At 52.1% G+C, this 16,892-nt stretch overlaps 1 protein-coding gene across 1 annotated transcript in view; it reads left to right on the plus strand.

Moving 5' to 3' along the window:
* Positions 1–16,892, plus strand: part of PRRX2 (paired related homeobox 2) — a 21,668-nt gene continuing 4,776 nt past the window's right edge. Inside the window, exons 1-2 of the mRNA XM_089912656.1 lie at positions 1–215; positions 13,065–13,207. Of these exons, the coding sequence (XP_089768782.1) occupies positions 1–215; positions 13,065–13,207 (358 nt within the window). The remainder of the gene's footprint in view (positions 216–13,064; positions 13,208–16,892) is intronic.

A 16,892-nucleotide genomic window follows, 5' to 3' on the forward strand; every position in this document is an offset into this window, starting at 1 on the left:
ATGTGCCGCGGCGCCGCTCTGGCCGCCACCGGCGCGGCGCGCTCGCACGCACGGGCTGGAGCGCACATGGCCAGGCGGGGCGGGCGGCGGCTGGCGCGCCGCGCCGGGCACCCCCGGGGTTCCGGGGCCGACCCCAGACCCGCGGGTGCGGAAAAGCGCCCACCCCCGCCCACTAGCCAGCGCCGACAGTGCCCCGGCACGCTGGGCTCCCGCGGGTGGGGTCCCCCGAGGGCAGGATCCCTCTCGGAAAGCCCAGCCCCTCCACGCCCCCTACAAGGGCCGGGGACTCTTCCAGCCTCGCCCCCGAGTTTGTTTTCTTAAGTTTGTGTGTAAGATTTTTTAAAGTTCTGAGTCAGAGCTTCCCCTAAGATGAGGAGCTCGGGCCATACCGAGAAATGCCAGAATGGGGGGAGGGGAGCAGGAAATAGGGCAAAGGAAAAGTAGGGGTTGGCCGCTTTTTAACGCCTGGGTTCGGAAGGGGGCTTTTCACCCACGGCGGGTGAAATACAAGGATTTCATTGAGGCCTGTCCCAGCCTGGCCCCAGATCTGCGTCAACCACAGGATGGTCCCCAGCCCTGGTTGCGGGGCAGCCGCTTGCCCCACCTCACGCCGCGGCAGCCTTGGGGTGCTCTGCTTTCCCCTCTGGGCCTCCCTCAGGGTCCTGTAAAGGGAGCAACGGGAGCTGGGCCCCCAGAGCTCCCCGGTCTCAGTGCCTGGACTCTCAGCAGGAGAGGTTAGGAAGAAGGGGGGTGGGGGCATGGAAAGGGGACGGTTTAGTACCACTAGATGGAGGCGGAATTGAGAGCAGAAGGAAGGCAGAGGGCAGGGCGGTGCTGTCAGGCTGGGCCAGCCCTTTCTGGCTGCAGCGGAGGGGGCCTCACGCAGGGCCTTCGCGTTGGGGGCGGTTCCCTGGGTTTGCAGCTCTGCCCCGTGTTTTCTAGAAGAGTGTCTCATAGAAAACCTCTGAAGATTTGTGGAAAGACTGGGCTTTCCCAGCCCTGCCAGCCTTCCTTGTTCTGGAAATGAGGAGCTGAGATGCTGAGTGGGGGGAGAGGAGGTCAGCCTCGTAAACATCAGACACTGAAAGACTAGTCTCCCCTAGACGCCTGCGCCGTCTCCAGGGGCTCAGGATGGAGAGGGCTCAGCCCTGGGCGGCCAGAGCTCTGGCTCTTTGTCAGTGCTGCGATGGATGCACCCTCTGACATCGCTGGCATCCTATGGGGACCATCACCCGCCCTCTTGAGGAGGAAACTGAGGCCCAGAGAGGAGCAGTGACAGGCTCGAGGTCACAGGGCTGGCAAGTGGAGGAGGTGGGATTCCAACCCAGGCTGTTGGGCTCTGGAGACAAAACTGGGCTTGGGATCAAATTCCCTCAGCGTTTGGGGGCTCAAGGAAGAGGGAGGGTGGTGGCCCCAGTTGGAGAGGGGATCAGGGTAGCCTGGCGCCTGCCCCTCTAGTCCAGTCCAGCCATCCATTTCCTTCCAAGCAGTCTCAGCGGTTGTGGCTCCAGCCCAGGCTCCCCCCTCCCCCTCCCCCCACCCGACTCTCCCCTTCCTCCCCCTCCAGGGGTAGAATGATGCCCCCATTCCTCTGGCCTTGAGCACCAGGCTGAAGCCTTTCCCTTCCAGAGGGGATTTCTCTGGCTCATGTTCTGACCCCTAAATTAAAAAAAAAAAAAAAAAAGTAAGTAAATATATTTCTGCAGATAAGAGGGTCAGGGAAGTGGGAAAGCTTGTAACAGTTCACCCAGTCTATAGTGCATGGAGGTCTTCACATGTTTGGATGGACAGAGAATTGAAATTACCTCCCCATTGGGACCCAAGTTCCGTTCAGTCAACCATATATGTATTTGTTGAGTATTTATTGAACACCTACTATGTGCCAGGCACTGATACTAAAGAGGCGAGTTCAGTCTGTGACTGTGGCAGGGCTTCCTACCTGATCCAGCCCAGCTTCTCCAGAAGCATCCGTGAAGGACGGATTCCTCGGGTACATTCGGGACAGCTCTGGGGAAAAAGTGTCCTACAAGCTGTTGTTTAGGAGCAAGGCTTCAGTGCATCCTTGATCCTCTTAATAGTCAGAGTGTCCGCTCAACAGATACAAACATGAGTTTTAGAGAGGTTAAGGAACTTGCCAGTAGGTGGCACAGCCACAATATGGCAAGTCTGGGACTCAAACCTAGACCCATCTGACTCCAAGTAAATGTACCAATGGCTAAGGTGGTTCAGCACTTACCGTGTCCCAGTCACTCTTTTAAGAACCTTACATATGGTAACTCATTTAATCCCCACAAAAACCCTATAAGGAGATATCATTAGCTCCATTTTCTAGATGGGAAAACAGAAGCACAGAAAAGGAGTAACTTTCTCAGGATCACACAGCAGTGACGCTGGGATATGAACCCGGGAAAGTTAACTCCGGAGTCTGGTGTGTAACACTGTGCTGGGTGAATCACCTTTTATGCTTTTGTTGGGGAGCCTGTTCTGACTGACCTGGTGCTGAGAAAGAACCCAGAAAGTCCTGGCACAGGGGAGGGTGTGGCTGTAAGACCTTCCACTGAAGCAGCTGGGGTTTGGGTGGAGGTTAAGTGAGCATCCACCACACGCTCAGCCCTGGTCCATGCCACCCACAGCAAGAAACACTTTATCTGAACTGTCACATTGAATCTGCTCCGTGAAATGGTGAGGTAATACCGGTCACCCACATAATAGCTAATGTTACTTGAGCACTTACTAGGTGCCAGACATTGTCTAAGCACTTTAGGTACTGCCAGCCCCATTTGCAGTGAGGAAACCCAGTCTCGGAAAGGTGAAGCCACTTGTCCAGAGAGCTCATGTAGCTGGTGTGTGGTGAAGCCAGGACTTGAATGCGGCTATTTCCAGGAAAGAGAGGTACAATTGAGCAGGTTATCCACTGCATAGCTATAGGGGGCACCAGTCACACTGTAGTCTCTAGGGATGCTGCCATGGAATTGTGCAGTGCACAACCTGCTCAACCAAACATGCTGTCCCTGGGTGTGTCTGATCTTAATGGTGGCCTCTTAATGCCCCATCCAAAAAAGGAAATGATATTCATGCACACTGTAAGTGGACTCATGTGTGAACTGCAAACATGTGGACATGGGTCCAAAAGTCTGCCAAAAATTTAATAGATATGCTGGCATGGTGGGGTTTAGGGATGATTTTTTCCTTTCAAATGTCCTTCAGTAAGTCAGACAGAGAAAAACAAATATCGTATATTTAACGCATATATGTGGAATCTAGAAAAATGGTACAGATGAACCGGTTTGCAAGGCAGAAATAGAGACGCAGTTGTAGAGGTCAAACATATAGACACCAAGGGGGGAAAGGGGGGGCTGGTGGTGGTGGGATGAATTGGGTGATTGGGATTGACATGTATACACTAATATGTATAAAATGGATAACTAATAAGAACCTGCTTCTTTTTTTTTTTTTTTTTTTTTGCGGTATGTGGGCCTCTCACTGTTGTGGCCTCTCCCGTTGCGGAGCACAGGCTCCGGATGTGCAGGCTCCGGACGCGCAGGCTCAGGGGCCATGGCTCATGGGCCCAGCCGCTCCACGGCATGTGGGATCTTCCCGGACCGGGGCACGAACCCGTGTCCCCTGCATCGGCAGGCGGACTCTCAACCACTGCACCACCAGGGAAGCCCAAGAACCTGCTTCTTAAAAAAAATAATAAATAAAATTTTTAAAAAGTCCTTCAGTGCTGGGCTTTGTTGTTCTTCCCCGTCCTTTAAAAGGAAAAAGAAGAAGAAAAATTAGAATATCTAGAGCAGCTCTATCTGATACAACTTTCTGTAATGAGGAAGATACTCCCTATCTGTGCTTTTCGGTCTGGCAGCCACTGGCCACAGTGGCTATTATTGAGTCCTTGAAGTGTGCCGGGTGTGACCAAGGAACAGGATTTATGTTTTTATTTCACTTTAATCAATGTAAATTTGACTTTAGATAGCTGCATGGACCAGTGTAGAGCTAGCTGGTGGATCAGCACTTTTCGTGTCGAGTCATGACATCCTCTGTTTGCTGCACTGAAGCCTGTGGTTCCTAACCTTGCAGGTGAGGGAGACTGGGCTGCAGACTCTCAGCTGACCCTGGGCCTGCTGGATCGGAATCCCTGGAGATGGGATGGGAACGTCCCTTTTTTTTTTTTTTTTTTAGTGGCCGCGCTGCGTGGGATGTGGGATCTTAGCTCCTGACCAGGGATCGAACCCGCGCCCCCTGCAGTGGAAGTACGGAGTACTAACCACCGGACCGCCAGGAAAGTCCCACAATGTCCCTTTTTAATGAGCTTCCCAGGGAGTCTTGAAGCAAAGGGTCAGTGGTCACCCTTTGAGAAATCTGGAAGATCTGGTATCAGCCCCTCCCCTGGAGGCCACTGGAGTGGTGAGGGGACAGGGCAGGCTCCCAAAATCACAGGAGAGGCATTGGAAAAGCTGCCTTCAAACATTAGCAAGGTGGCCCTGGGGAAGAGTCCCCTGTGCTGTCCCTCACTTGGAGCATAAACTGGGGGACCCACAGGGAAAGGGATTATGACTCGCTGCAATAGAGAATTTTCTGGAGTCAGGGTTGACTGTCGTCTGAGGGTGTGACTGGAACCAGTTAGAGATGTCACAGATGGCACTGTGCCCAAGCTCTGGGTGCACCCTGCCGGTGAGGCTGGTGGAGGCCGGGAACACAGACAGGCGCCCACCCCGCTGACACACAGCAGAGGATAGCCAGCCTTGAAGGCACCAGGGTCCATGAGCCTGTGGGGGTGGGTGGGCAGAACACTCAGATTTGCTCAAGTAGAACAGAGGGGCCAGCTAAGCCACAGGAAATTGGAGTGGTCTCTCTCTGCACCCAGCCACCAGCCCTCATCCTGACTCCCAGCAAGTGCTGGTTGTGGGCTGTGAGAGGTCCGGAGCTCTTAAATGGAAGAAGGAAAACCCACAGTGGGTCCTTAGCAGCAACTTCATCCTGGTCTGGAAATGATTAATGAGGGCAGCTTCCACTGCCAGATGCCAGCCTCTTAGGGGACAGACAGACTGGACATAAGCTCCCGCTTCATCACTGCCTGGCTGTGTGACCTGAGTCAGCTACTTCACCTCTCTGAACCTCATTGGCCCCGACTGAGAGCAAGGCTTACCAACAGCGCCTTCTGCATTGGAGAAGGCAGGGCTTTGTAACCCAGTGCCAGGCACACAATAAAAGTTCAGTAAATGGAAGCCCCAAAAAAAGGGTGGGAAGTGGGGGTCCTGTCCTCACCACATGCCCACACTGTGGTGAGCAGGGCAGCAGAAACACTAAGACAGCCTGGAGCTTCTCTGAGCTGAACCTCAAACTCACATCTTCCAGCGTGCCTGGAACTCAGATGGGTCATAAAAACCTGCGGTGATGCTTTAAAGGTCAGCCTCTCTGGGAGTTACAGCATCAACCCAGAGCTGGGGTCAGGGGAGGTCCCGCCAACCTCGGAAGAGGGACCGATGGGCACTGCCTTTATCTCAGCTGCTATCTGTGGGGAGCTGTGCAAGGGACCCCAAGGTGAAACAGGGGCAAAGGGACAGGTTCTCCTGGGGCACAAAAGCTGACTCTCCATCAAACTGACTTTTTAGTGTGGCGGTCTGTGCACACGATTCAGAAAGTCTGTGAACCACCGCCCCCCCTCCCCCCAGCCAACAAAGTTACATGCAAACTTCTGTGTGCACCTGTGTTTTTCTGGGGAAGGGTCCATAGCATTCCTCAGATTCCTCAAGGGGTTCATGACTGAAATGGAGGGAGAACCAATGAGTCACGGCCTAGGTTTCATTTTGGAAAAGTAATAGTGAGGGGACTTCCCTGGCAGTCCAGTGGTTAAGACTCCACACTTCCACTGCAAGGGGCACGGGCTTGATCCCTGGTCAGAGAACTAAGATCCCGCATGCCGTGCAGTGTGGCCACAAAAAAAAAAGAAAGAAAAGTAATAGGGTAGTGGGCATCTGTGTGGCCCACCGCGTTTAGCATGTTCTTGGGAAAGCCCTGGACTGTTCCATCCTCTGTGTCAGCTTGAGAGGGAGGCATAGATACTGTACTTGCCCCAGTGCACAGATGGTGAAACCGAGGGCCCAAGAAGGGAACTCTCTTGACTGAGGACACACAGGGTAACGTTTTCCTCAAGCTCAGGTGCTCAGGAGAGGCAACCATTGGCTCTCTTGCTGGGCTGCTGGTTTGCCCCGCCCCCTGCCAACCGTGCCCAATTGCTGGGTCAGGGATGCGCTCCTGCACGCCCCTCCCCAGGGAACCCCAAAACAGAGAGAGAGCAGGAAGGAGAAAAATGTGTGTTCTCAGGGGGTTGGACGTCAGTGGACAGAACTTGGGGTCCCACTGCCTTGCTGGGAGCCCTTGGCTAAGCCGCTGCCCCTCCTCATGGCTCAGTTTCCCCATCGGCAAAAATGAGGGGCTTTGGGGACTTCCCTGGTGGTCCAGTGGTTAAGACTCTGCACTTCCACTGCAGGGGGCACGGCTCGATCCTTGGTTGGGGAAGTAAGATCCCCGCATGCCACGCAGCGCGGCCAAAAATAATAATAGTAATAAAAAAATTTTTTGTTTTTAAGTGAGGGTCTTTGACAGATAATCTGTAAGGATCCTTCAGGACTGAGTCCTGGGAAGACAAGCGTAAGAGGCTTGAGATCCCCGGAGCCATCTGCAGCTTTGTTTCAGAACCAAGCCACACGAAATCGGACCTTCTCTGCGCCCGACCCCCAGCCCTCGCCCTGACTCCCAGCAGGTGCTGGCGGTGGGCTTGGAGAGGCCCAGGAGCTCAGAGCTGGGAGAGGAAACCCCACAATGAGCCCTGAGCAGCAACTTCACCCTGGTCTGGAAATGGTTAATGAACTTTCCTCCAGATACCAGCCCCTTATTAAAATGTAGGTTTTACAATAAATCTGGCATTTGGCCACCAACCTTAGATTAAAACCAGACGGGACAGACGCTAGCCCTCTTCTTAGGCCAAATTTTAAGCAAAGGGCTGCTCTTCCTCCAGATTGGTTCCCGGGCTCCCAATCCCCTGTACCCCCGTTCCAGCCCTGTGCCCCCACTTTCTGGAGCTCGGTTTGCGGGTGTCGGGAACAGAGAAGACAGGGCTGACCACAGACGTGAACTTCTGGGTCCTGGAATGCTGAGGTGGGAGCTGATCAGGCCCCAGACCCAGAGGTTTTGGGGGCAGCAGGGGAGGTTCCGGGGACTCCAGAGCCTTTGAGATGGTCAGGGGTATCTGGCTTTTGACCTCCCACCCTTCTCTGTGCCTAAGAATAGGACACACATGTTCTCTGCCTGGTAGCTTCATCCCATTTTCCCTGCTTGGGCCCAATGATCACATTTTTCAAAGGCTCCTGGGTCTCTGAAGAAGTTTTGGCCTCATGCATCCCCTTGTGGCGGCCCCCACGTGGAGATATTCTGTCCGGAGAACCGCCCCCCCCCCTTGTGGCAGCTGTCTTACTGAGCATTTCCCCAAAGACCCTGACCCAGAGTGGCTTTGGGGCTTCCCAGGCAGCACTGAGCCACTATCTGGGCCTTAGAGACTCTGTCCTCCCCACTCCCGGTCACATCCCCACCAAGCGTTCCGGGGATCTCCTTTCCTTGCTATTCTCAGCCAATCCCAGTATTTCTCTCTACCCCCTCCCTTTTTTTCTGTGTTCTTGTATGACGACTTTATTGAGATTTAATTCACATAACATACAATTCACCCATTTAAAGCATACAATCCAGTGATTTCTAGTCTGTTCAGTTGTACGACCATCACCACAATCGATTTTAGAACATTTTCATCACCCCAGAAGTAAACCCTGCACCCTTTAGTCCTCACCCCCTCACCCCACCCCCATCACCCTCCCCCGGTCCCTGGCAACCACTAATCTACTTTCTGTCTCTATAGATTTGCCTGTTCCGGACAGTTCATATGAGTGGAATTGCACATTAGGTGCCCTTTTGTCAATGGCACCGTCTTCTTTCACTCAGCGTAATGTTTTCAGGGGTCATCCCTGGTGTGGCATGGATTAGGACTTCGTTCCTGTTTACAGTCGAATAATATTCCATTGTATGGATACTTGGGGTACCCACTCATCAGCGGATTGGCATTTGGGTGGTTTCGACTTCTGGGCTCTTATGAGTGTTGCTGCTCTGAGCATTCATTCGTATCCAAGTTTTTGTGTGGACATATGTTTTCATTTCTCTTGAGTATACAACTGGGAGTGGAATTGCTGGGTCATATGCTAACTCTATTTTTAACATTTTGAGGAACTGCCAGGCTGTTTTCCAAAGTGGCTGCATCACTTTTCATTCCTATCAGCAGTGCCTGGGGGTTCTGATTTCTCCACATTCTTTCCACCACTTGTTATTATTTGCCTTTTGATTCTAGACATCCTAGTAGGTGTGAAGTTGTATCTCACAGTGATTTTGCTTTGCATCTCCCTGATGGCTAATAATGGTTGAGCATCTTTTCATGTGCTTATTGGTCATTTGTGTATCTTCTTTGGAGAAATGTCTATTCAGATCATTTGCTCATTTTTAAATTGGACTATTTGTCTTTTTATTGTTGAGTTACAAGAGTTCTTGATATTTTCTAAATACAAGTCTCTTATCAAATATATGATTTGTAAATAGTTTTCCCATTCTGTGGGCTGTCTTTTTACTTTCTTGATGGTGTTCACAAAAGTTTTAAATCTGAAGAAGTCCGATTTCTCTTTTTTTTGTTGTTTAATTGCTTGTGCTTTTTCTGTCATATCCAAGAAACCATTGTCTGGCCCTTTTGAGGGTAAAGGGAACTGGCTTTGGAAGTTGAGACTTTCATCCCTTTTTTGGAATGAGGGCTTCCTTCATCTATATAGTCATTCATTCAGAAATATTTCTGAAAACAAACTACTTGCCCAGTCCTGGGGATACAGCAGTGACAAGGCAAACCCAGCCCCCACCTTCCTAGAGCTTAGAATGGAATGGAAGAGACAAGCATGAAGCAGAAAACCAAAACAGAAGAATGACTTAATTACAGATGTACTGGGGAGGGAGGAGGGCCCGGGAGCCTGTAACAAGGAGATCTGTCCTGGTCTGAGGGCTGGGAAAGACCCCTCCAGGACAGGGCATTTAGTCTGAGATTAAAGGCCGGGAAACATTAGCCAGGCAAAAGGGGTGCAGTGCTCTAGGCCAGGAACAGCATGTGCAAAGGCCCTGAGGTGGCAGGAACTCTTGCTCTCCGGTAAGGCAAATCACCTTGGCACACTGGCCCCTCCACTGAGGTCTCTTGGGGGGGTCCAGTGGCCTGAGGGAAGTGTGTGCAGCATGCCACGTCCTTAGTGTGTGTACGGAAGAGGTTCTAGACCCCAGAGAGACCCAGATGCATTGCGGCTCCCTCCAGGACCCTGCTGAGGATTCGAGAGGACATGCAGGGGCCTCCCCCGGCCTCCTCCAGACTCCAGGGTAAGCCCAAGCCTGCAGAGGCCTCCTCATAGCCATGCTGGTTACTGGCCTCGGGCTGGGAGGGGGTGGGGGACGCAGCAGTCCCAGGCTGAGGTGGCCCGTGACCCTGGGTTGTTACGTGCTGTCTGAGGCCTGTGAGATCATGGGGACATGGATAGGGCCCCAGGGGACCCTCTCTGACTCCCTGGGCCCCGCTGTGTCTTCCTTCCTCACCTTCCTTCCTGAGACATTTTCTCCTTCTCTAGACTGGTAGCTATAAAAATGTATCAGCACCTTGGGTTTTTGTTCAAAATGAGTGAGATGAAACATCCTTGGAGGGGCAGCTGGACAGTGGGTGTTGGTGGCTGACTCCCCTCCCCCACTGCCCCAAGCCCCTCCCTCCTACCCTGTGACACATGCTGTCATGACTCAGCCCTGGCCAGGTCTCTATGGCTCCATAAGGAAGAACCTGGACCCTGGAGACAGGCCGGGACCGGGGCAGACTCTGAAGTCTTCCCACGCTCTTTCAGGGCCTCCTCATTTGTCTGTGCATCTCTTCATTCATTCACTCACTCAACACTCAACAAATATTTGTGGAGAGTTTACCCTGGGCCAGGCCCTGTGACAGGTCCCAGAGAGACAGAAAACAGTAAGTTCCGGTCCCTGCCAGACAAATGACCCTACATATACGCTGCAACGTGACAGAGCTATGATGGGGGGTCTGGGATGGCTTCCTGGAGGAAGCGGCATTCTGCTGAGACCTGAAGGTGAGCTAGGGAGGCAGAGAGAAGTCGCAAGCCCACGAACGGAGCGGGCAGAGGTCCTCAGGGGAGAGGATGTGCATGTCCAATGTAAATCCTGACCTCAGGGAGGCTGCGAACCTGGGACAGCAGCTCTGAGACCACCCCAGCCCCCCTGACCTGCCACTGCCCACCCAGGGGGCCTGAGGGGCCCCATCCAGTGGACAGAGCCCAAAAACCCTCAAGACAAAGACCCCATCCTTCTGTCATGTTCACCATCAGTTTGTCCAGGGCTGGGCTGGAGGCTGGGGCTATCTCCTCCCTCGGTTCTCTCTGACAAGTGGGGAGAGAAGAAAGGACCTGGGGTTGGCAGGGGGAGGATTCTCACTCGCTGTGTGACCCTGGGTAGGTCCTAGCCCCTCTCTGGGCCTCTCTCCCTCTTCTCCTCTGTGAGGCAGAGGCATCCCTGCCGCCCATCTTGAGGTTGCTGGGGGCCTCCAGGGAGGTGATACTGGGAAGTCCACCTGTGTGATCTCACCCCCCTTTGTGCCTTAGCCCTGGTCCCTGAGTGTCCTGGACCGAGGCCGGCCTGTCCAAACATGAAAGCAGCTCTTAGCTCCTTGTTTGAGTTTCTGGCTGGGGCAGAGCTGGCCTCCTGGGGAAGCTCCCTGGAAGCCCAGGCGCCCTTCTCCAGATGGCTGCAGGCTCCATGCTGCTTCTCCTTCCTCCTCCCTTCTGTCCAGCCTTCCTTTCTTCCTTCCAATGTGGGTGACACACTTGGTGCCAGGTGTGACCCTGGCTCTGTCCTCACAGGTCTCACATGCCCCACCCCCTCGACGCCACCCGACCCTGCATGCTGTTGACAGACCCCTGCCCTGTGTGCCGGGGACTCCAGCACAGACCCCAGCTCTAGAGATGCTCCTGTTGCCTTAAGCCCCCCTCTTCCTGGCTGACCCATTCACCCTAAGCCCCTGGAGAGACCCCCAGAATCTCACTGCATGAAGACCTGGGGGTACTCTTAGGGCCGGCCGCCCATGCCAAACTGGTTAAAAGCCTGGGCTCCATGCCAATCCGCAGGTTTAAGTCCCAGCTCCAGCCTTGACTGGCCACATGGATTTGGCAGGTTGCTTAACCCCGTGCCTCAGTTTCCTCATCTGTAAAATCAGGCTAGGAGCACGCAGGTCTGACGGTTGTGAGGGTTCGATGAGGTGGTTCCTGTTACTTCCATTTCTCAGCGCAATTCCTGAGGCTGGGACAGAATAAAGCCTTCATCCACTGCCACGCTGCTGGTGCGCCAGGGCCAGCCTAAGGTCCTAAACCAGGACCCCGGCTTCTTTACTGCCTGTACTGCCTCTCATTTCCTATCTGAGGAGGTGAGATTCTCCCCCAAGTCTCTCCTGGTGGCATTTGAGCCAGGGATGCTGCCTCGCAGAAGCTAGGAACACTGTTTCCGGAATTCCTGTCGGAGCCCTTCTCCCAGGGGTCTTTCAAAGGAACCCAAGTCTCTACCAAGAGACCCGGGTGTTTGGGGAGGGGGGCAGCCTCTCTGTGCCCCCCACCTCCACTTCCTTCCTCAGACTTTTCTGGCTGTAAATATTTCTGCAGCTTCGAAGCTCCTTTGACCAAGGCACAGTGTTAATTTGTTAAATCCACGTCAAGGTCCTGGGGACGCGTTGTTTATTTTTGTGAACGTGTTGGCAGAGATCACATTTGGGGTGGGGGGAGGCTGCTTATTCGGTCAGAATAAATGCTAATTAATAAAAGTTATTTATTTGGGTTGGAGCTTGCCGTGGCCCCAGGGTCAGGCACAAACTGACTATTTGAAGCAAAAACAAACAGAGAGTGTCTCTCAACAGCTTGAGAAAGGCAGAAACGAAGAGGCCGGATTTATTTGTCTTAGGAAGAATTTGCAGTTAATTCCCTCCAGACTATTTAGACCCTTAAATTACACGGAATAAGAAAAACCATGGGTGCAGGAGAGGGAGCCAGGAACACTTGATCATTTGGCCGAGAGCAGAGTTTTTAAATGTCTTTGGCCTGAAGTCAGCCAAGTAAATTGTATGTGTGAAATAATTTAATGGCAGAAAACTGTGCGCCAGTCACTTCTTTTTCACTGTAATGTAATACGGGAGAGAGCATGGCTGGCCTCCCCTACGTGAGGCTGTTTTGCTCTACCCTGATCCCCGCCCCTCACAATAGCCCCTAAACAGCCCACGTAAATGGAGGTGGTTTCAGGCTTTATTTTCAATCCCAGAGGAAAGCAGAACTTTTACGGAACAAAAGGAAACTTTGGGCACAGCCCTGACTTGGACGGAGCTGGTCCCAGTACTCGCTGGCCTGAGGCTTCAAGAGTATTTATTTTCCAAATGCTTTAAGCTCAGGCGTGGAACCCCCAGAGGACACACGCCTACCCCAATCCACTTCTCAGGGGGTGATTCAGGAACTCATGGTAACGAGTATCCAGCACATCTGCTGGGAAGCAGAGTCCAGCCCAAGAGCCCTGGCTGAGTCCAAGCTGTGGGTTCGAGTCCTGGGTCACCTCCAAGACGCTGCGTGAATCTTCCTGAACCTCGGCTGCCTCTCCTCAGCCTCTGCCCACAGCAGGGACTGGAACCATCTTTCTACTGTGGGCGGGGCTGAGGGAGAAAGATCTTTGTCTTCAGGCGGGAAGAGGGTTGCACACAAGGAAGAATGCCAAGAGCGGTGAACATATATCAAGCGATTACTATGCTCTTGGCACTGAGTTAAATTCAGGTCCTCCAGGAACTTTGTGTGACCTTGGGCAAGCTGCTGTCCCTCAAGGCTCCCAGAGGTGAGGTCTTCCTCCCGGGGCTGTAGGATGGAGACTCGGGGGCATTTCCGCACCAGTGAGATGACATGATCCATGGTGTCTCCCAGGGCTGGGGCGGAGAGTGTGACAGACCCCCACATCACCTTCCCTGGGAACCGCGGGAGGCGGCCCCCTCGGAGACAGGCTCACAACCCGGGCTGCCTGAGCCTTCCCACAGACACGGACTCCAGTCCCCGCTGTGTGATCTTGGGTGAACCTCTCAGTTTCCCAGTGTGTGAAATGGGCCAGTGCCTCATAGGGCAGATGCCAGGATCCAGTGGATGGAAGCAGACAGAGCGCTTGGCATCCCTCCTGCCCAAACCAACTTTTTCTTTTTTTTTTTTTGCGGTATGCGGGCCTCTCACTGTTGTGGCCTCTCCCGTTGCGGAGCACAGGCTCCGGACGCGCAGGCACAGCGGCCATGGCTCACGGGCCTAGCTGCTCTGCGGCATGTGGGATCTTCCTGGACTGGGGCACGAACCCCTGTTCCCTGCATCGGCAGGGGGACTCTCAACCACTGCGCCACCGGGGAAGCCCTTTTTTTTTAAAGATTTAATTTTAATTTTAATTTTTGGCTGCATTGGGTCTTCATTGCTGCGCATGGGCCTTCTCTAGTTGAGCGGGGGCTTCTGTTGTGGAGCAACAGGCTCCAGGCGTGTGGGCTCAGTAGTTGTGGCATGCAGCCTATAGAGCGCAGGCTCAGGAGTTGTGGCGTGTGGTCCCAGTTTCTCCGTGGCACGTGGGGTCTTCCCGGACCAGGGATCAAACCCGTGTCCCCTGCATTGGCAGGCAGACTTCTATCCACTGCGCCACCAGGGAAGCCCCCAAACCAACTTTTGTTGAGCGCATCCCATCATAGCTGCCTTGATGGGAACCCCCAGGGAGATGTGACTCCAGACCAGTGGAGACTAGCTGGTATCAGGGGTGGCGAGAGTCTGGGGTTGTTGGGAGGGGTGTTAAGCGCCCTTGTGTGAGGGTTTCAGCTCCAAGGCACCACGCAGTTTGGCCAAAGAGCAGAGTTGTTCCTTCCGGCGCCCACTTGGAGGGGGCCGAGGCCGCAAAATGATTTTCATTTCAACACCCTCAGTTTTGAATTGCTAAATTTCCTGAAAAATTCTCCTTTTTTGGCTGAAATGCCTCCTGCATTGGGTTTGTGCCCAAGAAGCATTGCCTGAAGGGGGGCGGAAATCGGCTCGCGATGGCTGGTGTTCCAGAAGCTTCTGTCCGCTCTCAGGCTCTTGATCACACAGGTTTTCAGCGCTAAGCCCTTGTTATTTCAGTTTAAGGTTTCTTCCAGCTCAAGGGGGTGGGGAGCCGGGGGTGGAGAGACGTTCACTGGCACCAGACATTCTCATCCATCTTCACCTTTTCTTGGAGGAAAGGGGTGAGGAGTGAAGACTGAAGCGGGTCCAGGAGAAGAGGCCAGCTCGCCCGGGGCCGCTCCGTGTTCCCTGCCATTGCCTACCCCACCCCCAGATGTGTCCCACGTTTGCAGTACTTCCCAAAGGGGAAACGTACTGGCCCTCCCTCCAAACCAGGGCCTCTCTCTCTCTCAGCACTATGGACACGGTGAACCAGAGAATTCCCTGACGCGGGGCCTTCCTTGTGCATCGAAGTGTGCTGAGCAGAATCCCCAGCCTCTGCCTCGATCCTAGGAGCGCCCCCTCTCCCAGGCCACCAGAAACGTCTCCAGACATTGCCAGATGTCCCCTGGAGGCTACATTGCCCTCTGCTGAGAACCACTGGTCCAAACCAAGTAAGGTCATCTTTTTCCGGGCATCCTGCCTGATTCCTGCCTGACAACCCCCCACCCTACCCCCCGATGCAATTACTTACCAGGCTCATGGAACAATTTAGCCTCCGATCGAATCAGCCGGTTGCTCAAGAGTCAATAAACCCTGCTAACCTGGGAGCTCATTCAAAAGCCAGGATTGAGTGGTATCCGTGGCTGGGCCTGGAATGTTCTAGATGCTCAGCTGAACAACTTCTCAGCATCGTGTGAAGAACATAGCACGTATAAAGGGAATGTGTAACTGAGGAAGCAAAAATACAAGGTGTGGCCCCAAATCCAAAAGGTTCACAATGCATCCTGTTGGCCCAACTGTGGGCAAAACTGACCTTCCTATCCACCGCTGCTGGGAAGCGTTATGGGGGATTTGGCCACATCTAGCATTTTACTCACTGGCCAAGCAATCCCACTTCTAGGAATCTGTCCCAAATATTCACTGGCAAAAGTAGAAAATCATGTTTGCACGAGGTTATTAATTGTGGCATTCTTTAATTGCAAAAGGTTGGAAACACACTACGTGCCCATCCACAGGGCTCTGGTTTTAGTTGACTAAACCACGGTACATTCGCACAACCGAGTGGTACAGAGCTGTGAGAAGGTACATGCAGGACTTCTCTGCACTGGATGGAGGAATCCCTGGGATGTATTGCTCAGTGGGAAAAAAGGGAGATACACAACAGTACATGGTCTGCTATCTTTCAATAGAAGAGGGGGAGAAAATATTATACTTGAAAAAAATATTTGCAAAAAGCAATGCTGGGGACTTCCCTCATGGTTCAGTGAGTAAGACTCCACACTCCCAATGCTGGGGGCCTGGGTTCGATCCCTGCTCTGGGAACTAGACCCCGCATGCATGCCACAGCTAAGAGTCCACATGCTGCAACCTAGAAGTCCACATGCCATAACCAAAGATCCCGCATGCAGCAGCTAAGACCCGGCACAGCCAATATAAATAATAAATAAATAAATAAATAATATATTTTTCTAAAAAGCAATGCTGGAAGGATAGAGCAAAGGCTAATTTAAAAATTGTTCTGATATGCGGAGGGAGAGAACAAGAGGGAAAATATAATATGGAAATTAATGCAAATAAAGAGGGCTGGGTTTGTTGGGCCAGGTGGAGTGATCTCTGGAGCAAATTAAATAGGAAGAGGCAAGCTTCAGTTTGGGGACTTCCCTGGTGGTCCAGTGGGTAAGAATGCAAGCTCCCAATGCAGGGGGCCTGGGTTCAATCCCTGGTCGGGGAACTAGATCCCGCACGCACGCAGCAACTAAGACCTGGTGCAGCCTAAATAAATAAATAAATATTTTTAAAAAAAATAGAGAGAGAGAGAGACAAGTTGCAGCACCAATGTGTTCAGCGTGATCTCATGCTTGTAAATTTTTTTAAATACACATTTGTAACTTTGTAAATCTTGGGGAGCAGAGTCGGGAGAAGGGAGTAGTTTGTTTTACTTTTTGCTTGAATCTGTTACTGTGACAAGCAGTGACATTATTTGGTTATTAAAATATACTTTTTTTTTCCTTACATGAAATCTCCAGATTTTTAAAAAATTAAATTTAATATTTATTTATGTTTCTCTCTTACTTTTGAATTTTGAGGTAAAGTGTGCATACAATAGCGTAGAAATCTTAAGTGGACCCTTCACTGAGGGTTTTTTTCTTCTTCATTTTTTTTGTTTTCTTTTTTTTTATACAGCGGGTTCTTATTAGTTATCTATTTTATACATATTAGTGTATATATGTCAATCCCAATTTCCCAATTCATCCCGCCACCCCCCGCCCCACTTTCCCCCCTTGGTGTCCATACGTTTGTTCTCTACATCTGTGTCTCTATTTCTGCCTTGCAAACCAGTTCATCTGTACCATTTTTCTAGGTTCCACATATATGTGTTAATATACAATACTTGTTTTTCTCTTTCTGACTTACTTTACTCTGTATGACAGTCTCTAGGTCCATCCACATCTCTACAAGTGACCCAATTTAGTTCCTTTTTATGGCCGAGTAGTATTCCATTGTATATATGTATCACATCTTTTTTATCCATTCGTCTGTCAGTGGACATTTAGGTTGCTTCCATCACCTGGATATTGTAAATAGTGCTGC

This window comes from Delphinapterus leucas, chromosome 6, assembly GCF_059928025.1.
Source record: "Delphinapterus leucas isolate spDelLeu-1000000601 "Yukka" chromosome 6, BTC_Dleu_Yukka2, whole genome shotgun sequence".
Classification (NCBI taxonomy): domain Eukaryota; kingdom Metazoa; phylum Chordata; class Mammalia; order Artiodactyla; family Monodontidae; genus Delphinapterus; species Delphinapterus leucas.